At 50.7% G+C, this 23,720-nt stretch overlaps 8 protein-coding genes across 8 annotated transcripts; 6 read left to right on the plus strand and 2 right to left on the minus strand.

Annotated features, from left to right (window-relative positions):
• Nucleotides 1–240: 240 nt before the first annotated feature.
• On the minus strand, nucleotides 241–4,117 carry T310_2858 (DNA-directed RNA polymerase; the record flags this gene model as incomplete). The annotated part of the gene is made up of 3 exons (XM_013474290.1): nucleotides 241–1,043; nucleotides 1,109–3,509; nucleotides 3,617–4,117. 3 exons carry the CDS (start codon nucleotides 4,115–4,117, stop codon nucleotides 241–243), a joined length of 3,705 nt encoding a protein of 1,234 aa, XP_013329744.1.
• Nucleotides 4,118–5,524: 1,407 nt separating this feature from the next.
• On the plus strand, nucleotides 5,525–6,431 carry T310_2859 (ADP-ribosylation factor family protein; the record flags this gene model as incomplete). Its single annotated transcript, XM_013474291.1, has 3 exons — nucleotides 5,525–5,574; nucleotides 5,698–5,759; nucleotides 6,028–6,431. 3 exons carry the CDS (start codon nucleotides 5,525–5,527, stop codon nucleotides 6,429–6,431), a joined length of 516 nt encoding a protein of 171 aa, XP_013329745.1.
• A 2,421-nt stretch (nucleotides 6,432–8,852) lies between these two features.
• On the minus strand, nucleotides 8,853–11,018 carry T310_2860 (uncharacterized protein; the record flags this gene model as incomplete). Its single annotated transcript, XM_013474292.1, has 3 exons — nucleotides 8,853–10,574; nucleotides 10,649–10,912; nucleotides 10,983–11,018. 3 exons carry the CDS (start codon nucleotides 11,016–11,018, stop codon nucleotides 8,853–8,855), a joined length of 2,022 nt encoding a protein of 673 aa, XP_013329746.1.
• Nucleotides 11,019–13,435: 2,417 nt separating this feature from the next.
• Nucleotides 13,436–15,271, plus strand: T310_2861 (MFS transporter; the record flags this gene model as incomplete). Its single annotated transcript, XM_013474293.1, has 5 exons — nucleotides 13,436–13,657; nucleotides 13,811–13,975; nucleotides 14,017–14,502; nucleotides 14,538–14,904; nucleotides 14,958–15,271. 5 exons carry the CDS (start codon nucleotides 13,436–13,438, stop codon nucleotides 15,269–15,271), a joined length of 1,554 nt encoding a protein of 517 aa, XP_013329747.1.
• Nucleotides 15,272–15,733: 462 nt separating this feature from the next.
• On the plus strand, nucleotides 15,734–16,480 carry T310_2862 (uncharacterized protein; the record flags this gene model as incomplete). The annotated part of the gene is made up of 1 exon (XM_013474294.1): nucleotides 15,734–16,480. One exon carries the CDS (start codon nucleotides 15,734–15,736, stop codon nucleotides 16,478–16,480), a length of 747 nt encoding a protein of 248 aa, XP_013329748.1.
• A 964-nt stretch (nucleotides 16,481–17,444) lies between these two features.
• Nucleotides 17,445–18,247, plus strand: T310_2863 (uncharacterized protein; the record flags this gene model as incomplete). Its single annotated transcript, XM_013474295.1, has 2 exons — nucleotides 17,445–17,519; nucleotides 17,564–18,247. 2 exons carry the CDS (start codon nucleotides 17,445–17,447, stop codon nucleotides 18,245–18,247), a joined length of 759 nt encoding a protein of 252 aa, XP_013329749.1.
• Nucleotides 18,248–19,029: 782 nt separating this feature from the next.
• On the plus strand, nucleotides 19,030–20,653 carry T310_2864 (uncharacterized protein; the record flags this gene model as incomplete). Its single annotated transcript, XM_013474296.1, has 4 exons — nucleotides 19,030–19,444; nucleotides 19,602–20,136; nucleotides 20,396–20,496; nucleotides 20,649–20,653. The coding sequence occupies 4 exons, from the start codon at nucleotides 19,030–19,032 to the stop codon at nucleotides 20,651–20,653; spliced, it is 1,056 nt and encodes a 351-aa protein (XP_013329750.1).
• Nucleotides 20,654–21,176: 523 nt separating this feature from the next.
• T310_2865 (Exopolyphosphatase) lies at nucleotides 21,177–22,995 on the plus strand (the record flags this gene model as incomplete). Its single annotated transcript, XM_013474297.1, has 2 exons — nucleotides 21,177–21,235; nucleotides 21,297–22,995. 2 exons carry the CDS (start codon nucleotides 21,177–21,179, stop codon nucleotides 22,993–22,995), a joined length of 1,758 nt encoding a protein of 585 aa, XP_013329751.1.
• Between the last annotated feature and the right edge of the window lie 725 nt (nucleotides 22,996–23,720).

A 23,720-nucleotide genomic window follows, 5' to 3' on the forward strand; every position in this document is an offset into this window, starting at 1 on the left:
TATGATATGATAGGATAGAATGATAACATAACATCTATCCAGATAATAAAACAAAAAAAATAAAAAACAATAACACGACGCAAGACAAGACAAGGCAAGGTAAGGCAAGGCAGACATAATGACTTTTATTTGCATCGTCTTGAAATGAAAGTCATGAGTATCAATCGATCGCTATTCCTTTTTCTTTCTTTCTTTCTTTCTTTCGTGGTCAGTCATGTACTAGCTTCTTGTCCGACCGATCTAATTGTCGACCCAGAATTTCATCTTGATGCCCATCGCTGCTAGCTCCACGTCCAGATACCGCAGGACACCCGGAACAGCGACTACCGTCACGTTGTCGCCGCCCACGTACCGTCGTCCCTCGCCGTCTTCCCACACTTCGGCCCGCGAGTCCTCGAAGACTGCTTCCCGCGCGCAGCGCCGGCAGCGCACGATGCCGTTGACGCCGCCCAGCGCGCCGATGCCGCCCACGGGCGCTGCCTGGTTCGGCACGACCTTGGCTGCTGCCGCCACGGCGCCCTGGTTCGCGCCGCCCCGAGACTTGTGCGACCCCACGGTCGAGATGGTCACCTGCGTCGACAGGAACGAGCCGCAGTCGCGGCAGATCCACGCCCGCTGCGAGTCGGAGCAGTTCATCAGCCGGTCCTGCAGCAGGAAGGCCGCGCCGTGCGCAAGCAGCGAGTCGCGCTCCATCTCTCCCACTCGGATACCACCGCCCTTGGCTCGGCCCTTGACGGGCTGCCCGTGCAGCGCGTTCACCGGCCCCGTCGTTCGCACCTGGAACTTGTCGTTCACCATGTGTCGCAGACGCTGGTAGTGCACGACTCCTAGGTAGATGTCGGCCGCGAACTCCTTGCCCGTGATCCCGCTGTACATCGGCTCGTTCCCGTAGTAGTTGTACCCGGCTTTGCGAAGCTGCTCGCCGAAATAGTCCGCCGCCGTGTAGTCTTCGTTGAACTGGAAGGGCGTTGAATCTTGTGGGTGACCATGAAGAGCACCGGCTTTGCCGGCCATGGATTCGATGATCTGCGCGATTGTCATACCTGCATCAATTTAGCACCGGTACGAATCAATAGAAGAGAAAGAGACAGAGAGAGAGATGACATACGAGAAGGGAACGCGTGCGGGTTGATGATCAGGTCCGGCTGGATCCCGCTCTCCGAGAAGGGCATATCGACCGCTGGCCACAGTTGGGAACAGACACCTTTCTGTCCGTGACGCGAGGAGAATTTGTCACCAATGATCGGCTTTCGAGGAATGCGGAATTTCACGCTGATCGCCTGGATGGGTTCATTTCCATTCTCGGAACCAACCAGGCGAACGCTATCAATGTACCCCTCCTCTTGGTCTTTATACTTCAGGAAATGCGTCTGACCGTCGACGTTGACGTACGAGTCACTGGCAGGGTCGTAACGGACGGTGTGCCAGGCCGCAATGACGCTCCCCTCTCTAACTTTGACGCCGATGTGAGGAAGACCGTCTTCATCCAGGGTGTTGCGCCACTCCGCCCTGATCTCGGCCCCGGGAGCAAACCCAAACAGTTTGCTGATCTCGCGTTTCGACTTGCTTCGACGGGACTCCTTCTCGTCCAGGTTGAAGAATTTTGTCTTGTAAATCGTTCCATAACCGAAGCCACGCTCGTGAGACGATTTATTAATAATCATGGCGTCGTCCATGTCATAACCCGTGTATGAAATAATAGCCACAATGGCGTTTGTGCCGTTCGGGAAGTTGTCCAGTCCGTATTCATTGTACAATGGCGGCCGAACAATCGGCGTCTGGCCCATCTCCAATCGGTAGAGCTTGTTATCTGTGCGGTATGCAAAGGCAGTGCCAGGCGTACCCATGGTCTGTTTGCTCATCTGGCACTGGTACATATTCCGGGGCGACTGGTTGTTGTCGGAGAAGGGGGTCAAGTTGGCCAAGATGGACAGGATGTTGGTGGGCGTGAACTCGATGTGGGTGGAGACTCCAGAAATGACATCCGACGGCATACATGCAATCTCCATGAAGGGCTGCTCAAATGGACCGACGTAGTCCAGTTTATCAAGAGCCAGGTACTTGACGGGCCGGTACATCCGTGCCATCTGGGAGAACATGTAGATTCCGGGATACTGGCCTCCATTCGAGTTGGGCACATAACCAATCTCAAGCTCCCGGGGGATGTTGTGCGTGCCCTCGACCTTCCAGAATCTCAAGGTGTCGGCGATCATGCGCGCCTGCTTGGGCGAACAATACCCAATGATACGTCCGTCCAGCTGCACCGGCACACTTTCGTCCAGGGCCACCGAAGATTCCGAACGGACGCCAAGTTGGGCAACTATTCGAGGGATATGAGAAACATCGAGGTTATTTGTTGCAATCAAACACTTGTGCGCCAGGTGATTCAAGAGTCCACATGGGGCTCCATCAGGGGTATGGACGGGGCACAGGAAACCCCAGCTCTCTGGAAGGAGCTTGCGGACTGTGGTCGTCTTCAGCTGGGCGAAGAAGCTTCCTCGGTGGATCATGCGGAAGTGGCTGATGAATCGATAGAAATTGATCTTCTCTGCCACGACCGTGAATCCAGACGTTTGCTGGAGATCCAGACCCGTCGGGCTAACCAGGTTGCCGGTCGATAGGAAGTATTCCAGCGCTCCACCAATATTTTCGTTGGACCTCTTGACGATTTTGGACAGGAAGTCCTTCTCGAATGCCGGATCGGTGAACTTGGCACCATTGTTCCTGATGCACCAGTCTCGAGCGATGGGGCCAAGCGATCGCAACCACTCCTCCAGTCGCTCCTTCAGGATCATCCCGTAGAGGAAGCCGCCCAGCAGAACCTCCTGATTCGAGACGGCATCGGGATTATCAGGTGCGCAGTCACCAGCCACGAGTGCGTAAAGCTTCCTGATCATGAACATGATCATCTTGAACTTATCATGGTCCTGAGCCGGGGTCACGTTCTGGTTCCCCAAGTGCGGCAGCACCACCTTGCGGAGGAACTCGGTGCCAACGTCCTCGTTGGACATGTCAGCCGGAACGCCCATGACCGGACGGAATTTCTTGCCCAGGTAGGCTCTGACTTCGGATTTCCCATGGAGGTTGTATCCCTTGTAGGTTCGCAACAGAAGCTCCACACGGTCGGTGACGAACGTGTTCTTGATTCCCTTGGAGGAGGCGCTTCCCACGATGCCCTCAAAGATCTCACGATCGTTGGTCTCGACGAGCGCCTTGAGGATCATCATGACGGGAACCAGATACTCATTCTTCCGCCAGGAAAAGCGGAACGTCACGTTTCCATCGCTGAGATAATGTAGAACGTTGGTCTGGGAGGTTTGATCGGGGCGGACAGACCGGATTTGGATACCGTACTTGGTGTAGAGGTGGCCTCTGTTGGCGAAGGTGGGCCGGACGATGGCCATGGGATAGTTGCGCTTCGGCAGAATCAGCATTCGAATCAACTTTTCATTTCCGTTGACAATGAAGTAGCCACCCAGTTCTTCCGACTCTTCCTTGTGCTCGACGAGCTGCGCGGGCGTAAGGTTCTCGAGATGGCATCGGTTGGTCTGTTCGCATCCTGGAGTCAGCGCTTCTCCTCTGAACGTAATATATTCCCGAGATAACGAGAGCGTACCCGCAGCATGAGAGGGACCTGGCCCAACTCTCGCACTGACTCCTTCCATTCTCCGTTGTTGACCTGGTACCCGAGCCTCGCCCGTAGCCTCCCTCGGTATGTTGCATGGCGCTCTCTGCACTCTGCTGGGTAAATGTTGCGGTTTCGCGTGTTGAACTTGTTGGTTGGCGGCAGCACAGCCTTCTCGAGGAAGACCTCTCTGATGCGGACGTTGAGCCGATTCCGCTTAGGTGGCGGGCGGCCCTCTGCACGACGTTTCTCTCGCTGCTCTGGGGTCTCGGGGTCGCCATCCAGGAAGGTCTTGGTTCCGATATCTTTCAGACCTTCCTCGACCAGTTTCGCGTCTCCAAACAGCGCATTGAAGGAATCGATGTGAGGGCGAATTGCGGCTTCCAGGGAAGGGAAGGCGGAATGGTCCTTGGGAGGATTTCGGAAGAGTCGCTCCCGCCGCAGAGTGTCGAACTCCACAGTCCATTTGGTATTTGTCGGTGCTGGTGCCATTTTGTCTGTCTGTACGTTTGCCAGACGGTGAGTCGTCGCTGCGATTGGAAAGAATTCGCGAATCCCACGCACCGGTGCTGTGTGACTTCAGGGAGCAATTGGCTCCGTCAGAAGTCCATCCTCCAGCGCAGACTTCTTTCTAAACAGTGGGCTAGAAAAAAATCCCTGGTTGCGCTGGGGATGTCGGTGCTGGCAGCGAGGAAGCGTTCGCCCGCCTGCGACGGACGGGAAATTTTTCGAGTGGCCCGCTATCATCACGTGCCGATAGCAGCACGACACCGCCCTTTGATAATTGACTGCCTAAGGAATCAATCTCTCTATCAATAATTATCGCCTCTGGAATCCTGCATCATCGGCAAACGCCATCGCTGCCCCCGTGCGGAGCTGCTGTCGAGTATCGTCCGCAGGTGATTCGTCGCTGGCGGTTTATCCCAGCAGCCCAGCATCTCTGGTCACCAGCACTGCCCAGCGCCACAGCATTCTCCCGTGCGCTCTCTTGACGCTTGACATTGTATGTACCTGAACCCCTGGCGCTTTGGCAAGGCTGATCCAGAGCCTGTGAAGGAGTAAGCGCAGCAGGCAGCAGCAGGACCTCCTCGAGCGGTCACTGACGTACATTACTCCGTACTGTATAGCTACTAATAAAATTGCTAACGGGCTATAGCACGAACGCCTACGCCTGCCTACGAGAACGAGATAATAATTGCTTGGAGTGGAGCTCAGCCTAGTCTCCAGACAGGGACATCGCCAGTGGACAAGAACCAGGGCGTTGCTGCACTGGCCAACCCGCAAGCTAAGCGCTCCCCTCCAGCTCGGCGCAAATCATCGGTCATGCGTGCACATCGATCGAGCAGTTAGTGAGTTAGTTTGGTTCCCCGTCTGCCAAAAAGAAAAGCAGAACGACACAGAGCTTCGATCCGAATTCCGCACGGCCTCGTGCTCGAGAAAAAAAAAAGACGAGCACGCTCTGGCGCTTGAGGCGAGCTTGGTGGCCAGTTACTTGTACTCGTCTTTACGTGCGGATTAAAATTCTCTCCATTCTACACCGTTGCAGTCGGAATCGTCAACCCAGGGCCATCTGCCATCCTCTCCTACGGCGTACTGCGCCCCCTCCCTTCTGTATTTCTACGACGCACATTGGTTCCCTGGGCGCTGTTGCAGGTGACTCGAGCGCTTTCCACCAACCCCCACCGAGAATCCCGGGGTCTCGTATCTGCGGTCGAGAATCCTCATCATCGTAGTATCATCGGTGCTGCGTCCCTGCAGACAAAGACAACAGAGTGGTTGGTTGCATCGCACTGGGATCCAGACTTTTTCTTGTCGTTCTTCTCGTTCTCTTCCTTCCTTTCTTTCCTTCAACGCTCCTTTATCGTATCGGCCTCCGACCATCACCTCCAAATCGCCATCATGGCGGGCATCTTTCGAACCATCTATGACTGGCTTCTCCGGATGTTTTGGTAAGTGGGCTGCAACGGACGGATCCTTCGCGGCATTCCCGTCCCGCCTTCCCGCCACGGGCCACCACCAGAGCAATGCATGGGTCTGCGGGATGGCATCGCATGTCTAACCCCCATCTATAGGGCCACGGAGATGGACGTTACCATGATTGGGCTCCAGAATGCGGGCAAGTCGTCTTTGCTTCGTGTGCTGGCGGTATGCTTTTGATCCACGATCGAGACGACAGGCGAGTGTGCTGACCAGCGCGGACAGGGCGGCGAGTTCACGGTCGAGTACGTTGTCAGGTGACAGCACGAGATGTTGATGGACCCCTCCCAGCTAACCGCTGTCCCTTGTAGCTCCATCCCCACCATCGGCTTCAACACGAAACGAGTCCAGAAGGGCCATGTGACGTTGAAGTGGTCAGTATCACCTCCATCGCCAGCGCTGGAATCTCACTGATGGTGGCATAGCTGGGATTTGGGAGGCCAGCCGCGCTTTCGGCCCATGTGGGAACGGTACTGTCGAGGGGTCAACGCCATCGTGTATGTCCGATCTGCGACTCACTCGGTTAGCAGTCATGCTCATTGGTGCTTACCACAGGTATATTGTTGATGCTGCCGACCGGGCTGCTCTGCCTGTGGCGACCGAAGAGCTTCATGAACTGATGAGCAAGCCCAGCCTAGAGGGGATCCCACTGCTGGTGCTGGGGAATAAATCCGACCTGCCCGACAAACTGTCGGTGGACGAGCTGATCGATGCCATGGACCTCAAGTCGATAAACCGGCGCGAAGTCAGCTGCTATGGCATCAGCGCCAAAGAGGAAACCAACCTGGACGCCGTGCTGCATTGGTTGATTGCGCGTGCCAACAGGTGAACCAAAAGGTGAAGATGCTGACGTTGACCTTCTCTTGATGACATTCGAGGTTTTTTTTTGTCTTCTTCAGCGTATATTAATGATGATATTGACGATCTCCATTCTCCATTCAAGACGCATGCAGTCACAACGACTGCCCGCCAGCGATGGCGGCCTTTTTGTTTGATGAGTTGATATGACAATGATATGCCGCTGCAATTTGCTTTTGGTTTCTTGAATAATGACCTGTATCTGTTTTGAGGTGTTGGAAGAATATCATCAGATGGCAGTGAGCAGGCAGAATGATAATGATCTGAGGATGTGTTGGTCCAGTTTATAATATAGCCATGACGCGACTAGTCTTTCTGTCGCTTTCCTGGATGCTGAGCGTATCTCGTATAAACATAGAATACGATTGAGTATTCGAAAAAGGGAGAGAGAAAAAGTATCAGTAGCGACTGATACAGATCAGCAGATCGACCTGTCTGATCCATGTACACGGTATGCCCATAGGCATACCAGACATTCAGCAGAGCAAGAAGAGCAGAAAGAGAGAAAGATATACAGCAGCGCAAACAAGACGCCTTGATTCAAATATTCCAGCAAGCAAGTAAGTACAGGTTACAGGAGAAAGAAAGGTCGTGTCAACCCAGTCTAAATAAATAAATGTAAATCATCAACTCAGCCATCCATCCAGCTGAGCTCCAAAAAAGCACTCCCCCCAAATAAGTAATCCCCTACGACTGCCAACTCATACGTACATACACTAGTTAGTTAATAGCATGCGCGTGAGAGGCGAGAGAGAACGAGTTGCTGGTCTGTTTGTCGTGTATAAGCATGAGCATGGACCAACTTTTGCTGCGTTGGCAGCGTGTACGCCTATAGATTGAAATAGACTAGCAACTACCCAGCAACTATTATTACTACGGACCCTCTATGGAAAGCACACCTTGGTTAATTTTTTTAAAAAAAAAATAGGGTTAATTAATAGGAAAAGAGAGGACAATAATAATAATAATTTTCGTTATTCGAGATGATGAGAAAGGGTATCCGATGGTAGGTACCTTATTTATTGCACTTAAGTGCCAGATCTTGATTCATTCCTCGATTAGTCAGTTTATGTAGTTAAACTGCGTAATTAAACTGCTGGACTATAATATAGAGTATGTATGTATGTATGTATGAATGTATGTATGAATGTATGTACTCTGCTAATACTCTACCTAGCTTGATTGATTCATTTATTTACTAAGCACAGTCCAACCGCACTCCGGAGAGAAGACTGAAGAACGAAGAAAGAAGAATCTCGGGAGACTGACAGCGGCAGTGGCACTGGGAGCGGGAGGGGGAGGGGTAGCCAAGGATCATCATCACATGACGATCATGCGCGTGACATGTCTGTCCCACCTGCATACCTTAGGCACTGGCGACATGTTACTAACCTTAGGTGGATATGTATGCAACTAAATCGACATGGATCTTGATCCAGATTACTCTGTATGTTTTAATTAGCAGCTTTGGCAAAGAACGCCCCGGGCCGTTCCGTGCGTGGTTACAAGTTAATTGTCTGTCTGGTCAACTGACCATTCACCCAACTACCTAGCTATGCAGGGGTTTGTACTGACTACTGAGGTACGTACTGTACATGTGCCTAGGTTAGATAGATAGATAGATAGGTATGTACCTCATGACTCGCATTAGATTAGATATCTAGCTAGGGTCGGGTCTGGATTCAGCCTGTCTGTCAGTAACAGTCAGTCAGGCCAAAAAAAAAACAACTTACTTCTTGGTACAGTACATCCCTATGTATATGTATGCATATGTAGGTGATATTTGATTTTATTTTATTTTCAATCAAAGATTCTCATCTCAATGAGATTCAATTAATGAATTCTTCTCTTGCGAGGCTCTCTGGTCTACAGTAGTAAGGTTCAACAAAGGTGTGGTGTGGTACAAGCTCAAGAAAGAGATGAGACAGAAGACAGTGTCAATAAATAATAAAATTTATGTAGTGTTAATAATATATTTATTTATATTCCACTGTTTAATCAAAAAAAAGTAGAACTTTAGAATAATAATTATTATTGGATATAAACAAACCAGAAAGCATTCGTACTTGTACTATATACCCAATTGCGATTGCGATTTCTATAGCACTGACTGACCTCTCCTACATATGATGATATGTATACACAATGCATGCAGCACGCGTCTAGTCTAGGAGACCTTCAGAACTCTATAATATTCATTCCATAATAATAAAGATACTCTGACACGACAATAAAACAAGCCCGGTGATAATAACTACCTCCCTCCCTACCTACCTAACAATACACGAGTATAATAATCCTGCACGCCTGCCAACATGGGAATACGAATTCTAGTTTAAAATAAAAAAAAAGGTGACACTTTTGATACAAAGAAACAAACGGATTCGATCGCCTATGACATCTCATCTTCTTCCGGGTGATGGACCGCCTCGTTGTCCGACGCGTGGAAGGCATCCCCGAACGCAGAGTTCTCGAGATCAGGTAAGTCCAAATCGTGCTGCTCTCCATACGCAGCAAGCGCGTCGCCTGCCGAGTCCATGTTCGTAAAGTTGGTCGCGTCATCAAAGTTGCTCGTCTCGAGACCCGTGTTGAGGCCGCTGCCCGGTGTACCGCCCGCCGTGTTGGGTCCAGTGCCGGCTGCTTTCGTCGCATTGCCCTCGTTGCCAACTATGACCCAGTCACCAGTCTCTCCCTCCGCCGTGTTCGTCTGCGTAGGTTCGTTGGATGCTGTGCCTCCCATCTCGACGTCACCAGAGGGACCACCTTGTTGGGGGATACCCGTTCTCGCCGCATCAGCCCCGCCGGTTGGTCCCGGCCCGGAGGCTTCCTGTGAAGGATGTGACGCCGGCGGAGTGCCAAACTGATCCAGGAGATGGCTGTTCGTGTGGTCCATGACAATGTCGCCCTCTGCACCAACGCCATTGCTTTCGGCTGGAGGCGCGGGTTCAGGCTCGATCCGCTCCAGCAACCCACCCTTCTCAACACAGGAGATGTTCGGCTCGGGTACAATCGACCTTCCATACGCGTGCTCCACCTCCTTGACGACGTCATCCACTTTGAATTTGGGTGCCTGCGCCGTATAGTCGGCAGCTGGCGTCTCTTCCTCGCTGGGAAGTTCAATGCGGCCTTCCAGTCTCCAGACTTCAGAGCCCGTCTCCGCAGGATTAGCCGCCGCATCGCGCAGTTTCGACTCGGCTTCCTTTAGAACAGACAACCGCCCGATCTTCTCCATCCTCCGAGCGTGTCGTTTTTTCAGTTTCTCGATCTCTGCCGTCATGTCGGCCACCTTCTTGGCTACCCGATCCGCAAACTCTTCCGCTTTGTCAGGCTCCATCTTTCCTGCTTGCATGGCAACCCCAGGGTCCTTCTGGTCTTTCGATGGAGAAGGACCAACAGGCGCTTCAAAGAAACCCGCGGTCAAGGACTCAAGCTCGCCTTTGCGACCCAGACCAAGGTCGACAGGTGTAATCTGCTTAATGGTATACGGCGACGCAAATATTTCCTCCATCCACTCGTGGTGCTGCTGGTATCGCATTTTGCTGATTTCTCGAGGGGTGAGAAAATCCAACATGTCGCCAGAGGTTTCCTCATCTTCCAAGGAAAAGTCCGCCGCAGCTGCTGCCATTGCACTAGCCGTGCTGCGATGGCCTCGGGGCGCTTTGGTTGGTGTTGGTCCCATGGCCCCAGGTACTCCGGCGCCCTGATGTGCCGCATAGTAAATCCCCTGCGGTTGACGGCCCGGCATCGCATTCGCATAGACGTTGGGCGGCTGCGCAAAACCCTGCGGCCCCATCTGAGGCGGGAAACTGATCGTGGGCCAGTTGTTGCGGTCATGCAACATGAAGTCCTTTCGAACTAACTGGCCTTGACTTTGCAAGAACCGCCGTTGAGCTAGCATGGCCTGAACTGGGGGCGTAATCGGAATCCGGTTGGCTGGTATATGATCACTCTGGGGAGCTCGCGAATAATGGACGATCCACAGGGATGGATCCGGGGGAGCCAGGTTTGGATTTGGAACTTTGGGGGGAAGCAGGCGATAGCGGCGGCGGGCATGGGTCGCGATCGTCTCGTTTGGAGGATGATAACCGCTTCGCTGCACCCACATTTCAACCGTCTAGTAGAACACAGAAATCAGCATATCCATTCATTATCCTCGATAATGCGCCTGTCACGCTCAGGGTCACACACATAGCCTCTGGACTCGAATGTGAAGGCCTGTTCAGCATCTGCCCAGACATATCCATCGCTGGCAAAGTTCGTCCCGAGATGGTTCAGCGGCTGCCATGTTAGTAAGGTAGTCCCGTCAGGCGGCCCATCTAGAAAGGTCCAATGCATCGGTTGCAGCTCTCGCACGACCTTGGGAGCGGCTAGAAGGTAGTCGAGCACTGTTTCCGTGGGCAGCCCATTCATCACCGGATAGCGCTGTCGCGACACCAGGTGCATGTGGGGCAGCTAGAAGACATCATGCCAAGTCAGTTGCAACTATCAGAGCATTGAGGGGAAAAAAAAATCGATTGCATACCAGCTGCGCCGGAAGCCCACTCGCAGGGTCATTCATCATGGAGAGATTGAGCGTGTTTCGCTCGCAAGAATCGTAAAAATCCCACTGACGTTGTCGCAATCAATTTGGCTGTTCAGAAGTACTGAGACAAGAGTATATCTGTGTTGGAGGGTGCCGTGATGTGCAGGCAACCACAGGAGAGGACAAGCTGCGTGCTTGCTAGACGCGACGCGGATTTTAGAGATTGAAGTTGAGCATCAAGGTGAGGCGCTCCGGTGGGCGACACAGCCAGAAGCGCATTGATGCCTGAGGCAGAAACAGTTTTGATCGCCACCCAATGTGAAATCAACATAGTTGCTGATCAGATAATACAAGGAAACACGGGAACCTTACAGAAACGATGGCCTGAATTTTATAATTTCTTCTTTCATCGCCAACATGATTATCACCCTGTTTTTCGTCGTCTTTACCATGGCCCTTCAGCTCTTTGAGAGGCAAAGGTGCAAAGAAGCATTCGAAAGGAGGATCCGCACTCTTGTTGAAGGTGAACGCAACAATCTAATAGTAAGAGATGGGAAGGTCTTGATGTTCGAATTGCGGAGCGCTTCACGCTTCTTGACAACGTCAAAATACTCTCAATGTGCTCTTGAACCTTCCCCGGATGACTTCTTGACCTGGAAGTGGCCTGTCCCAGAGGCATTTTGATCGTAAAAAGAGCAGTCCTATTTCCTGGCCACCTTGTCATCTGGCAACATCACATTGATTTACACATAATTGCAAATCTTGATATTACTCGTTTTCTCGCGGCCACTATCGTAATCTGGCTTATCTCTTTGTTGGTCGTCTTGGTCAAGCGGACTCTTCTTTTCTATATGAGAGCGCCGGCTTTCCGGCTAACTGGCTTCCATTTATTTAAGTTTTGCCCGTGAGATGCTCGCAGTCGACGTTCTCTGTGTCTTGTAATATGGGCACGATGTGTTCCTAAAGTAGATCAGAACAAAATTTTGGTTACCCTTTTCTTGCTACTGCTGCGACTGTTTGCGGTTATCATGAGACGACGACAGCTAACGCGACTCATCTGAAAGTTCGAGACACCTAAGAGCATTTCGAGATATAATCGGTTCTAAGAAAGAAACCTGAAATTCTCCATTTGGCCCCATGGAAGCTTCAAAGCACGTCGAACACCGGGCGCTCGCATAGCGTATTTCCTGTAGAAGCATACCGTTTGTATTGGTTGCAAGTCCGTACGCAACCATTCTGTAGCTTTTGAGAGAAGGTCTAATGCAGTTGTCCGGGTCAGAGGTGGCATTGGATACTTGCATGAGCGGACAGAGAAATCCGAGTGCCAGAAATGACGGTCAGCGACAACAAGTCCGTCACGAAAAGATTCTGGCAAATTGATTCTGTGCTGGGCGAGCGATCATCTTGCCTCTTGACTGGCCGAGAGATTTCTTCCCGCGTGGGATTGAAGGTTCAGTTTCGTATTGGTATTTAGATCTCATAACTAGTTACCACAGTCGATCAGCTGACTCACCCGGGCCTCTGAGGCAGGAGCGAGCTGGCTGAACAATTTGCCACCTGCCTAGTTGGGGGAGGTCTGGCCATGCTGGTTCTTTCCTGAAACAGATAGTGATCTCGGACAAGCTCCGCATGCAACAGGAAGCTGCCAACGGCGAAGCTTTGCCGGAGGAATTCGACTCCGGTATCGGTCTCCACAAATATGTTGGCTCCGGGGAGAATGCTTAGGGAGATTCTCGAACTCCCTTTTTGTCTTTGTTTGTCGTCGCCTCGCAGCGTGCACGAAGCCATGCTGCTATGCACGCCACGCGGCACTGATGCAGCATCTCCTTCGCAAGAGAGAATCCAATCCGATCGACGAAAGCAGCACATCCTCGCGGTGAGTTCTCCCACGATCTGGCCATCCACGTTACGGAGGATTAAGTTGCTTAGGCTGCAGCAGCCCCAGCCGTGCGCTTCCCCACAGTCCCCGACGCAGTATTCCTACCCGAGTCCGGCTCTTCTCCACGCGGTGAATTGATTAATCATCGGAACCCTATTTGCCTCTGGTCCTCTTTCAATCAGTTTGCAGCTAATAAGAATTCTCAAAATGACTCGCCTGCACTCTTTCGGGCCTCCACCGAGTCGCCGGGCTGTGGTTGCTTTCCCCACGATTCGGGGTTACCGGACGTTGCTTGCTAGCTAGGTACCTAGTTAGCTACCAAGGGATTGCTGAATGGACTGATGCCTGCGTAAGATCACGCGTATATAAGATTTCCGGGCTGCCCCTCAGGCAATGGTGATCTGAGCTGCCGTTCTGAGTCACCAGTGTCTGTCCTCCAGCGCTCCTAGATGGCCTTTGCGAACAAAATCAAAAGCCGATGAGCAGCTAGTTTTGAAAAACTTTTGTTTTTAAAAATTTGCCCCTAGTCTCATCCTTTGACGCCGAGGTAACGGAAGACGTGACTCGTCTAAAAATGGAGGCTTCTTCTGGAATTGCGCCGGCAGACGATGTACTCCCTGTCGACGCTGAGAAATCGGCTGAAAAATCGACTGAGGAGCGCTTGGAACAAAACGAAGCGACGGACAAGCCGATCTCCCAAATCCCTGCAATTGATCCTGTCATCGAAAAACGCGTCGTTAGGAAACTCGATGCTCGAGTTCCTGTGCTGACAGCCTTCCTGTGTATGTTCGTCACGGTACGAGCTTTGAGATGGTTGGTAGCATACTGACAGAAATTTGCAGACCTTCTGGCTTTCCTCGATCGAAGTAATATTGGGTGCGACACTCCCTCCTCTCGTCAGAAGACGATAGCAGTCAACAGAAGAAAATTCAACTAACGGTTTGACCAGAAATGCCGAAATCGCGGGGATGCAAAAAGATTTGGGCCTGAATGGACACAGCTATGCCTGGCTCCTGACTATCTTTTACATTTCCTACACGCTCTTCGAGTTTCAGGCGCTGATGTGGAAGGTCCTTCGCCCGCACCAATGGGCTGCCATAACAGTAGCCATCTGGTTGGTGTTCCTCCAACATCGGTTTCCTGCGACCATCCCAGCTGACCCGCTGTAGGGGAATCATGGCGACCTGCCAAGCGGCTGTTAAGAACTGGAGTGGCCTTATGGCCCTTCGCTTCTTCTTGGGCGCTGCCGAAGCTGGCTTCGGGCCGGGCATACCCTATCTGATGTCCTTTTTCTACCGCCGCCGCGAGCTCGGTCTCCGTTGCGGTCTGTTTCTTTCCGCCGCACCGCTCGCGAACACTTTCGCAGGGGCGCTGGCTTACGGCATCACATCTGGTCATTCGAAACTGGCCAACTGGCGCCTGCTCTTCCTCGTCGAGGGCCTCCCAACTCTTCTGGCCGTCCCGTTGGCTTGGTTCTATCTCCCGGATTCTCCGGCTGAAGCGAAGTTTCTGACTGAGGAGGAGAAGGAAGTAGCTCGGGCAAGGAGCCTGAGAAGAACGGGAGAGGAAATACAGAGTCGGGGAATCGTTTGGAAGGACATTGGTTTGACGTTGCTGGATGCCAAGGCTTGGTTCACTGCGGTATGTTGGAAAGAGCAAATTGGTTATATTATCAGCTTTGGAGTCAAGACACTAATACTGGCCATCGTCAACAGCTCATGTACTTCAGTTGCAATGTCAGCTTCTCGTCCTTGCCGGTTTTTCTCCCGACGATTCTCAAGGATATGGGCTTTACGGCCATCAATGCCCAAGGACTCACCGCGCCCCCATATTTCCTCTCCTTTCTGGTGACTATCTCCACCACGTGGATCGCAGATCGGCTGCAGCAGCGTGGTTTGATGATCGCTTTCCTCTCCTTCATGGGGGCAATTGGATATGTCCTGCTTGCCGCGTGTTTTTCAGTCGGAGTTCGTTACTTTGGCGTGTTCCTCGCTGCCAGCGGTGTGTTTCCGTCGATTGCCAACATCCTTCCTTGGGTTCTCAGTAAGTTCTGTCCGGGGAAATCCGTGAACCAATTCATCTGACACGTTCCACAGACAATCAAGGTTCCGACACGCGACGAGGCATGGCCATGGTTATCCTCAATGTCATCGGACAGTGTGGGCCCTTCCTGGGGACGAATATATTTCCTGACAAGGACAGCCCTCGTTACGTCAAGGGTCAGTCCATCTGCGCGGCGTTCATGTTCTTTAACACCTTTTTAGCCCTCAGTCTTCGCACCTTGCTTGCCTGGGAGAACCGGCGTCTCGACAGGCGCTATGGCACTCCAGCCACGCAGACAGAGGATGGGAAAGGCCAGGTCGCCACAGCTGAGGAGAACTATGGGGCGAGCTTTAGATACGTGCTGTGATGTATGTATATACGGTTGATAATCATGATTACGAGTGTAAACGAAGATAGTGGCTGATACCTTGAAATGGGAATGGTTACGGAACTTAACTTCACAGAGTATATTTTACAAAATCTCAGAAGAGCTGACTGTAAATGACTGTCAAGAGTGAAGGGGGTGGTCTTGCCATGTTTAGCAAGGAATCACTAGATGACTCCATACATATATGACACGGCGCAAAAGGAAGGAGTCATCGAGTCGAGTATTTATAGTTTGTTCTTAAAGCCCCCCAGCTAGACCCTTTTCTTTTTCTCTCTTCCTTATTACTTACACATTACTTTTGACAGGTCTTTCCCCCCATACTCCAAACTCAGCATCGAGCAAATCCTTGGTCAAAACTCATACTTCTGCTGGAACTATCGATCACACCCCTTAAACTCCAGGATAATACACCTGTAAACGCCGATAAACATACCTGGAACAATGCCAAGTCGTTCTGACTCGACTGAACTTGATAAGCGGGACTTGCTTATGAAAGCGCTGAATATTCCCGACTACTCTTCTCAACTCAACCAAGACCTGGCTTCCGCGGAAAGGGAGGGTAACCGTCTTGATGAGAAATATAAGGACAAACTCGATCGTCTCAGGGACGCAATCAAGACACGGTGCAAAGAGAAAGAAGCAGCATCGGACCTTCTTTTTATAGATTGCGACGCTGCGGACCATAGGATCCCCGGCCTGGCATGTTGGAAAATGATCAGCACTTGTCCGTGGAGTGAAGAGGACTGTATAATCTACCATTTCTGCAGCAGGCACACATTATCAAACGATCCAATGAGAGGACTACAGGACCTTGTGAAATCCCTTATTTGGCAACTTTTGAAAAAGACCGATATCAAAATCAAATCCTCTATCTTCAGAGAACTACAAAAGGACGCTGGAGTCTCAAATCTTCGAATCCTTCGCCGCCTCCTGAAGGAGTACTTTAAACAGAAGGGAGATTGGATCCTTGCCTGCGTCATTGATGGTGCTGAATGTTTTGACACCAGAGAATGGAGAGGTGAAATGGAGGCGGTCTTCAAACTTCTATGCGAGATATGCCCGGAGGAGATTTTCAAGGTTTTCGTCACCTGTCCACGAGAAAACGTCGTTATCCACGGGGACAAATCGCTTACTAGCTTCATGTTCTGGGATGAAAATTTGAAGAGATACGTGGTGGAGTCTACATAACTCATCCTGAGTAGAGATAGACAAGTGACGTACTGTAAATAGGTACGTTTGTATTTACCTACATGTACATTACATTTCTGTGAGAGTATATGCCGTGTTAGAGTAAATAGCTCCGGAATTAAACTACATCTCATACCTTATAAGATCTGCTATCTTAGTTCAGCGAGTGTACTTGAAGCAATACCCGAGATATACAGGTTTCACAGTCGACATCGTCCATTCATTAGTTAGGACATTTTATATCACATCATAGGCCATGTTCTTATCTAACGTCTCTGCAGCCCTAAACGTAGGCTCAGCCCGACCAATGCCAGGCTGAAACATCCTAAATCTAGACAGAATCTTTTCAAGTTGCAATTAGCTGGAAAAGCAGATCTTACCATTCAAAAGAACCTGCATTAATACCGCGAGCATCATCACCATCCCACATATAGCAAGTGCAATTGTTGGATTACATGCAATCTTTCTATTAACTATCCTCTTCCTCTTCTTGCTTCCCTTCGGCCGCTTTGTGGCGGACAAGTTTGGTGGCAACTGGCCAGCCAGTGTTCGTTATTGGTTTGCTATTGCTGACCGTGTGGTCGATAATTCATCGCTTTCTCAAGAGATTATCTGAACATGCTAGACGTTGATGGATATCTAGACTAGGTCCAGCTGCATTTCATGGCCTTTCGGGATGAAGAATGCTCCTGGGCAGCAACTATCGGCCTGGGCCTCGAGGAAAAAAATATCATTTTTGATGTGTCATTATTATTCTAGGATAGGGGATTTTGATAGATAAAATTGTTGGGAACCCTAGCTACCCATTTTCTTGTCTCTTCACCTTATTCCTAGACCTAAAACCTTGAGGTTTTGGCTGTGGTGGGCGACAAAACCCGGAAATTACCTGTTATGTAAGCCTCAAACATTCACCTGAAAGCGGCATGGCTCTTTGATCATGTGACTACATAGCTTTCATTATATTATGGCCCCTACCTGCCCAGTAGAACTTAGAACTCTACCCACCTCACACGACTTGCTTTCCTACTCTCTAGAGCTTGTGATTCCATCGATTCTCAGTAACAAATTACATACATTTGGTAGGTCTCTCAGACTGGTCCAGTTTCTTTCCTAATTGGGATTGGCCTCCCCCGATCTCTGCTGCCCCACAGTGCCAAGAGACTAACGCACGTCAGTTGGAACTTAGGCCCTGTCACTATCGCTCCATGGAGCCGACGAACCCGTCTTGGGATACGCAACATCAGAAACCTACTCAGAACCCTCGTCGGATCCCCGTCGGGGCACCAATATGGACCTATCGACGATGAGGCTCTGCTTCATATGCCCAAGTGCGGCAATTTATCCGATCATTCACATTCTCCTGCTACTACCTCCTCAAGGGAATGGATTCTAGGAGGTACTCCTGTTCAGACTTCGCAGTCATCAACCTCTACATTAATGGCAGGACCACAGATGGTAGAGACACCGTCACGCATATCCACAGGGAAGTCCACATTGTGGACAACCTTGGCCCAAATATGCTTATGGGCAAGGATATTATCGGACCCGAGAAGCGCATCAGATTTCCATACCCTAGTGATGGACGAAGCGCATCAGATCCGCAACCTGAATACCCTTCAGGCAACGGCTGTGAGATGGGTAAAGGGTGACTTTAACGTTCTTTTCACGGCGACTCCGGCGTCCAACGCCATCGAAGACGTAAAGGGCATCGTGCCTTTCATCCTCAATCCAGCCAATGAGAAACTGTGGCAGAAGAATGCTCCCTGATGAAAAATTCAATCCTCTCACTTGTCCAGATAAGACTGACACGCGGGTGAAGCTGTTGTTCACACTCCGAGGCATTGATAAATGGATATTTCACGACCCAGAGGTCAGTGGGGCGGCTGTAGGATTAGCCCTACAGCCAATTTGGGTGCGATGTGTGATAAGGCGTACACTGAACTCCCGGATTCCCTTCCGATCAGGGAGGCAGGTGGGTGAGAAGATCTCAGTTTGGAAAAGCGCACAGGGATGCGGCGGAGGAGCAGATTGGCGTGGACATGATCCGGAAAATGCTAGTGTTCCATCACCACAAGGGCATGACGGTTCCCATTGATATAACTCTAATGGAGTTACCGCGTCGAAAACGAAAAGTCTATAGCGTCGATAAGGTTGCTATTCCAGCCCATACAGTCACAAAGATGCCAATCCGCTTCAAGGAGGCACTTGACTCAAATGTAGACTGCATCTTCGAGCCTGAGTTTGAAACGCTAGGGTGCGGCCAATACGCTCATTGCGAACGGTTGGTAGCTTCGCGAGAAGAGCTTTAGCGCTCGTGGAGAAACTTCATATTCGAGAACAAGGTCGCAAAGTCTGTTCTGTTCTGTTAGGATGCCCGGCTTTCGTCATCGCCGATGACATACCGCCGGATCTCCGATTGGCAATGATGAACAGGCACGATCGCCTATTTCAGTCGCAACAGCTGTCTTGGGAATCGATACTACAGTATGATTGCTCCTCAGTGGTGTTTTTGCTTTATAACTGATTGACGAGGCAACAGATGGACAAGTATGGAGACATTCTTACCAGCGAAACCGTTACCCGTGGATTGGAACCAGTTTGGCTTAATCCTGTCTCATAAACCGAAAGGGAACCCAGATGACGCCTATCTCTCCCATGAACATGTTGTCTGGGGCGATGAAACCGGTGTCCAAGGCCGCTTCCGGAACAATGCGGGTCAGGTTTATAGGCAGTTTTCTGAGCAACTGGACAACCGGTTGGCACTAGGACTTGATCAAACGGTACCTGATGTGGTTTGTTTTACCACTGGCCACAGTTCTCTACCAGTGGTCGGTGAGCTCAAGACTCTCTGGGTACAAGATCATAAATTCAACTTGACGTCTGCGGCACGTGAACGAAAACTGGGCCAGTCTCAAGAAGAGGGTTCCACAGGCCATTCAGAGATTCGTCACGTCCACCGGCATCGTCTGGAGCTGTTTTATTACCGAAGCCATGGATGATCCGATCCCATTGTTTATTGCTCAAGCAGCAGTGGTCATCCTTTTGCCCGTTTGGACTCCTGTAACTTCGACTGTTCACCTATTTGAACTACCGTGAGATCCACTAAGAAACATACCTATAGACCCAACAAAGCCTCTCAATGAGGAGGTGACCCTAAAGGTCTTTGATGAGACATTTCCTGGGTCGGTGGCACTTCTTAAATTCCTTGATGGGACGTTTATTGTTGTCTATCCACAAGGGACCCATTGCTTACATCTGAGGGATACAATCCCAACCACCTTTGGCGGGTTGCTGGTCAGCAGGGCTACAGACAACATTGCGCCTGCATGGATCCAGACGAGATTATACCATGTTCTGACTCCTGAGACCATAGAGCGCGCGGCTCCGTTTGTGGAGTCTGGCGACCAGGGCCTTTCCAAAGGGCCACAGAAAGTCAAGCTATATCCTGGTAGTAGGCTAATGCTCCAAGGACCGTTGTTTGGTCAGCAACCGGCGACATCAAAAACAAGGCGGGAAAATTTATTCCAACCATCCCCAGGATTGTTGGTGTGCTTGGATATCCGCCTACCGGTCAGCATGATCACGCCTGTCATCTCTCTAGAGAACAGGTCGTGTGTGGTGACGAATCATCGGTTCAAGCGCGCTTCGGCCAGAACGTAGGTCACCCACACGATGACAGCTGTCTATAACCACGTGGGTATTGCTGCCAGGTTTTCTGATGCCAGCTCAAACACAGATCCCAATCTAGGAGGGGCGTGCCGGACATTACTTGCCTCGACAGCTCCGGGAAAGTGTTGTGTGGCTACTACAGACAAACCCAGTTATAATATAGTCTCCCTTCTTGGGGTCTTGCCTATGTAGTTAATGCTAACTAGGTGGTCTTCCCTATAAAGGCCAAATTTGATGTGCTTCTAGTCTATTGGGTTCAAGGCAATGGACCTTGAAGAGGCTGCACGTACCTGGAAGACTAGCTGATGCTTTTGAGAACCTGGCAAATCTGCCGGACATTATTAAGAGTATGTATATAGTTGTCGCGGAGTTTGGGGAGTGGTGGCCTTTGGGGGGCCTGCTTGACAGCTGCCTTCATTTTGACTATATATATTACGGCATGCGAGGGAGAACTCTTATGTTATTTTTGTTATCTTGAATATTATTGCTAAATCACTAGCATAGCTATTGGGGAAGACTTATTTTTTTTTAATAAAAAAGAAAAAAAGAAAAGAAGAAAATTAAATAAAAAGAATACCTATCTATCCCAATTGCTAAGTTCTTGTTGAGATAAAGTTTAGTAGTTGTTCATTTTCTTTTTTTCGGTCTTTTCTTGAAGCCGCATGCGTCATCGGCATGCGCGAATCAAAGACATCCGCACTCGCGATCCTGCCATCAAATATTTCCACAATGAATTTCTACGCATCTATGTCTGTCCATACTTGCCGTACATGCTCCGAGTTCGAGCTCTATATGTACATGTATATTTTCGAGCTTTGTCTTAGATCTCTGTTTACTCTCATATTTTCTATTTCGATACTTGCAGTGCCGTGCAGCACCTGCCTGCTGATATATCCTTGGGACATGTTGTTCTGGGATTGGATTTCTGTGGAGCAGTCGTGTGGCTCTTTCTCCCTGCTAGATTAATTTCGCATGCCACCTCTTTCTTAAACAATTCTGTCCGTTACTCGGCTTCAGCAGACTCAATATGGCTTCATTGCAGGCTGTCAAGAAAGACAACCTGCATGCTGTGGTGGACATGGGGAGGTAAGTCAGCAATTGAAAACACTGTCATGTATTATCACCGTCTTGAAGCTTATGCTTTCAGCAATGGAATTCGATTCTCAATCTCGGACCTTTCCGAACCTACGACGCGCATCATGCCCACCATCTTCCAAGATCGGGCGGGAATATCGCTGTATGACGCACAGTTTTCGACCACGGATGGAGAGCGTGGTCCTATCCCTCCTGCTGTCATAGAAGAGGTTGTGACCAGGCTGATTCGCTTCAAGACCACCTGCGAGGACTTTGGCGTTCCCCTGCAAAACATCCACGTCCTGGCGACGGAGGCGACAAGAACAGCGCCCAATTCTGCCGAGTTTCTCTCCACCATCAAGCAGAGAACCGGGTGGGAAACGCGCATTCTGTCGAAAGAAGACGAAGGCCGCATTGGCGCGCTAGGCGTAGCCAGCAGTTTTGCCTCCGTCGAAGGCCTCGTCATGGATCTCGGTGGAGGCAGCACCCAGCTTACCTGGATGATCGCGCGAGATGGCCGTGTCACCATCAGTCCTAAGGGCTCTGTGAGCTTTCCGTACGGCGCTGCCGCACTCACGAGGAGGCTGGAAGAGACTCGCCGGAAAGGCAGGAAGGCCGAGCAGGAACTGAAGGAGGAAATGAAAACTAATTTCCAAAACGCATACAAATCCCTTCTCGTGCCCGAAAGCCTCGAGAGAGCAGCGGAGTCACGTGGGGGGTTTGATCTTTATCTCTGCGGCGGTGGATTCAGAGGATGGGGATATCTCCTCATGAGCCAGTCCAGGCTGGATCCGTATCCGATTCCCATCATTAATGGATTCAGGGCGGATCGGGCTGAGTTCATTGACACAGTAGCTGTTATGGACACCATCTCCAAATCGGATACGAAGATCTTTCGCGTATCCAAACGCCGCGCCTCGCAGGTTCCCGCAGTGGCCTTCCTCGTCAACGTCATCGCAGAGGCTCTTCCTGCTATCAAATCTATCCAGTTCTGTCAAGGAGGCGTCCGCGAAGGACTTCTGTACGACAAGTTGAGCACTGATATCCGAAAACAAGATCCTCTCCTGGTGGCCACGGCCCCGTATGCACCGCCATCGGCGCAAGCGATCTTTGATCTCTTCAGATCCGCCCTCCCGGATACGTCCTCGCCTATCTTGTCGCGCCAGGTCCCGTCTTCGTTTACTGATAGCCTTCTTCTCGCCCTAGCTAATCTTTGCTTTGCACATTCCTACGTCCCGAGGGAAACCCGCCCCGCTGCCGCCCTCTACAGCACGACTACCGGCATTCTTGCATCAGCCAACAGTCTTGCACACACTGATCGTACCCTTTTAGCTCTGATCCTTTCTGAGAGATGGCCGGGAGACCTTGCACCTGCCGAACAAGCATTCCAATCCCGTCTTCGCCGATTTGTCTCTGCCCAAGAAGCATGGTGGTGCCAATATCTCGGGCGCGTCGCCACTTTAATTGGAGACGTCTATCCAGCTGGTCGGGTCTCAGATCATGAATGGCGCATCCAGTTCAGCACCAGCTGGCAGCAGGTGTTCAAGAAGAAGCAAGGCACCACCGATGCGCTCTATCTCAAGGTCGTGGTCAATGAAGCAGTGAACCAGGCTGTCACTCGCGAATTCCTACAGGATACAGTCGAAAGAATTGAGAAGATCGGAAAGCGGAAGAATTGGATCAAGGCTGAGGACCGCCTTGGGGCCGAGCGGTTAGCAGGAGACTACGGTGTCAGCGTCGAGGTGGGACTCTCGTCAGGGCATGGCTCCTGATTCTGCGCCTTGATGGATTCTTAACACCCTTGGGATCTGGCTGTCTCTCTTCACGAGGCCATACGCGAGATGTATGGAATTACCATTTCACTTTATACAAAAAATGCATGCAGATATACACTTCGAGTCTCCGACGTGGCTGCCTTTGTGATTTCTGCTAAGCCGGTATAGGCAGGACCGCTTCGAAACAGCTGTGATGGCGGTGCTCTTGCGCTATGTTAGTCGAGTCGACGATAGCGACTCCACTCCTCTATCTTCCTTTCTCTTGAAAGATGAAGTCACATTGGGTTGGAAAATAAATGCATGCGAGGTACCTCGTAGTACCTACGCCTGAAGATACATACAATTGAAAACTGCACGATTACATTGTGAGTATGGTTTTCGCTGGTCGTTGTCTCGGCTCAAACGGATGGTCGACCGGATAAATAGGATAAATATACGCGCGCTTCCCCGGATCCCTTCTTCCAGCAACCACAGCTATTCTGGGGCCGTTTTAATTTACGACGGATTAAGACTTCTTAGCTTGAAGGCGGACTGCCTACTGGCGACTTAGCCTGGAGCTCTAGCCAGATTCTACCAAGCTTTTCGCCCCGCCATCTTCTCCAAGCTCCCCTGACCGTCGACGGGATTTGCTGGAAGTTCATTGAACCGGAGACGATGGATAATATTAATAAAAATACGCGGTACCATGTGGGCTGAGAGTAGGACAAAGTGCAGGTTATATA

This window comes from Rasamsonia emersonii (genome assembly GCF_000968595.1).
Source record: "Rasamsonia emersonii CBS 393.64 chromosome Unknown ctg1118621760041, whole genome shotgun sequence".
Classification (NCBI taxonomy): domain Eukaryota; kingdom Fungi; phylum Ascomycota; class Eurotiomycetes; order Eurotiales; family Trichocomaceae; genus Rasamsonia; species Rasamsonia emersonii.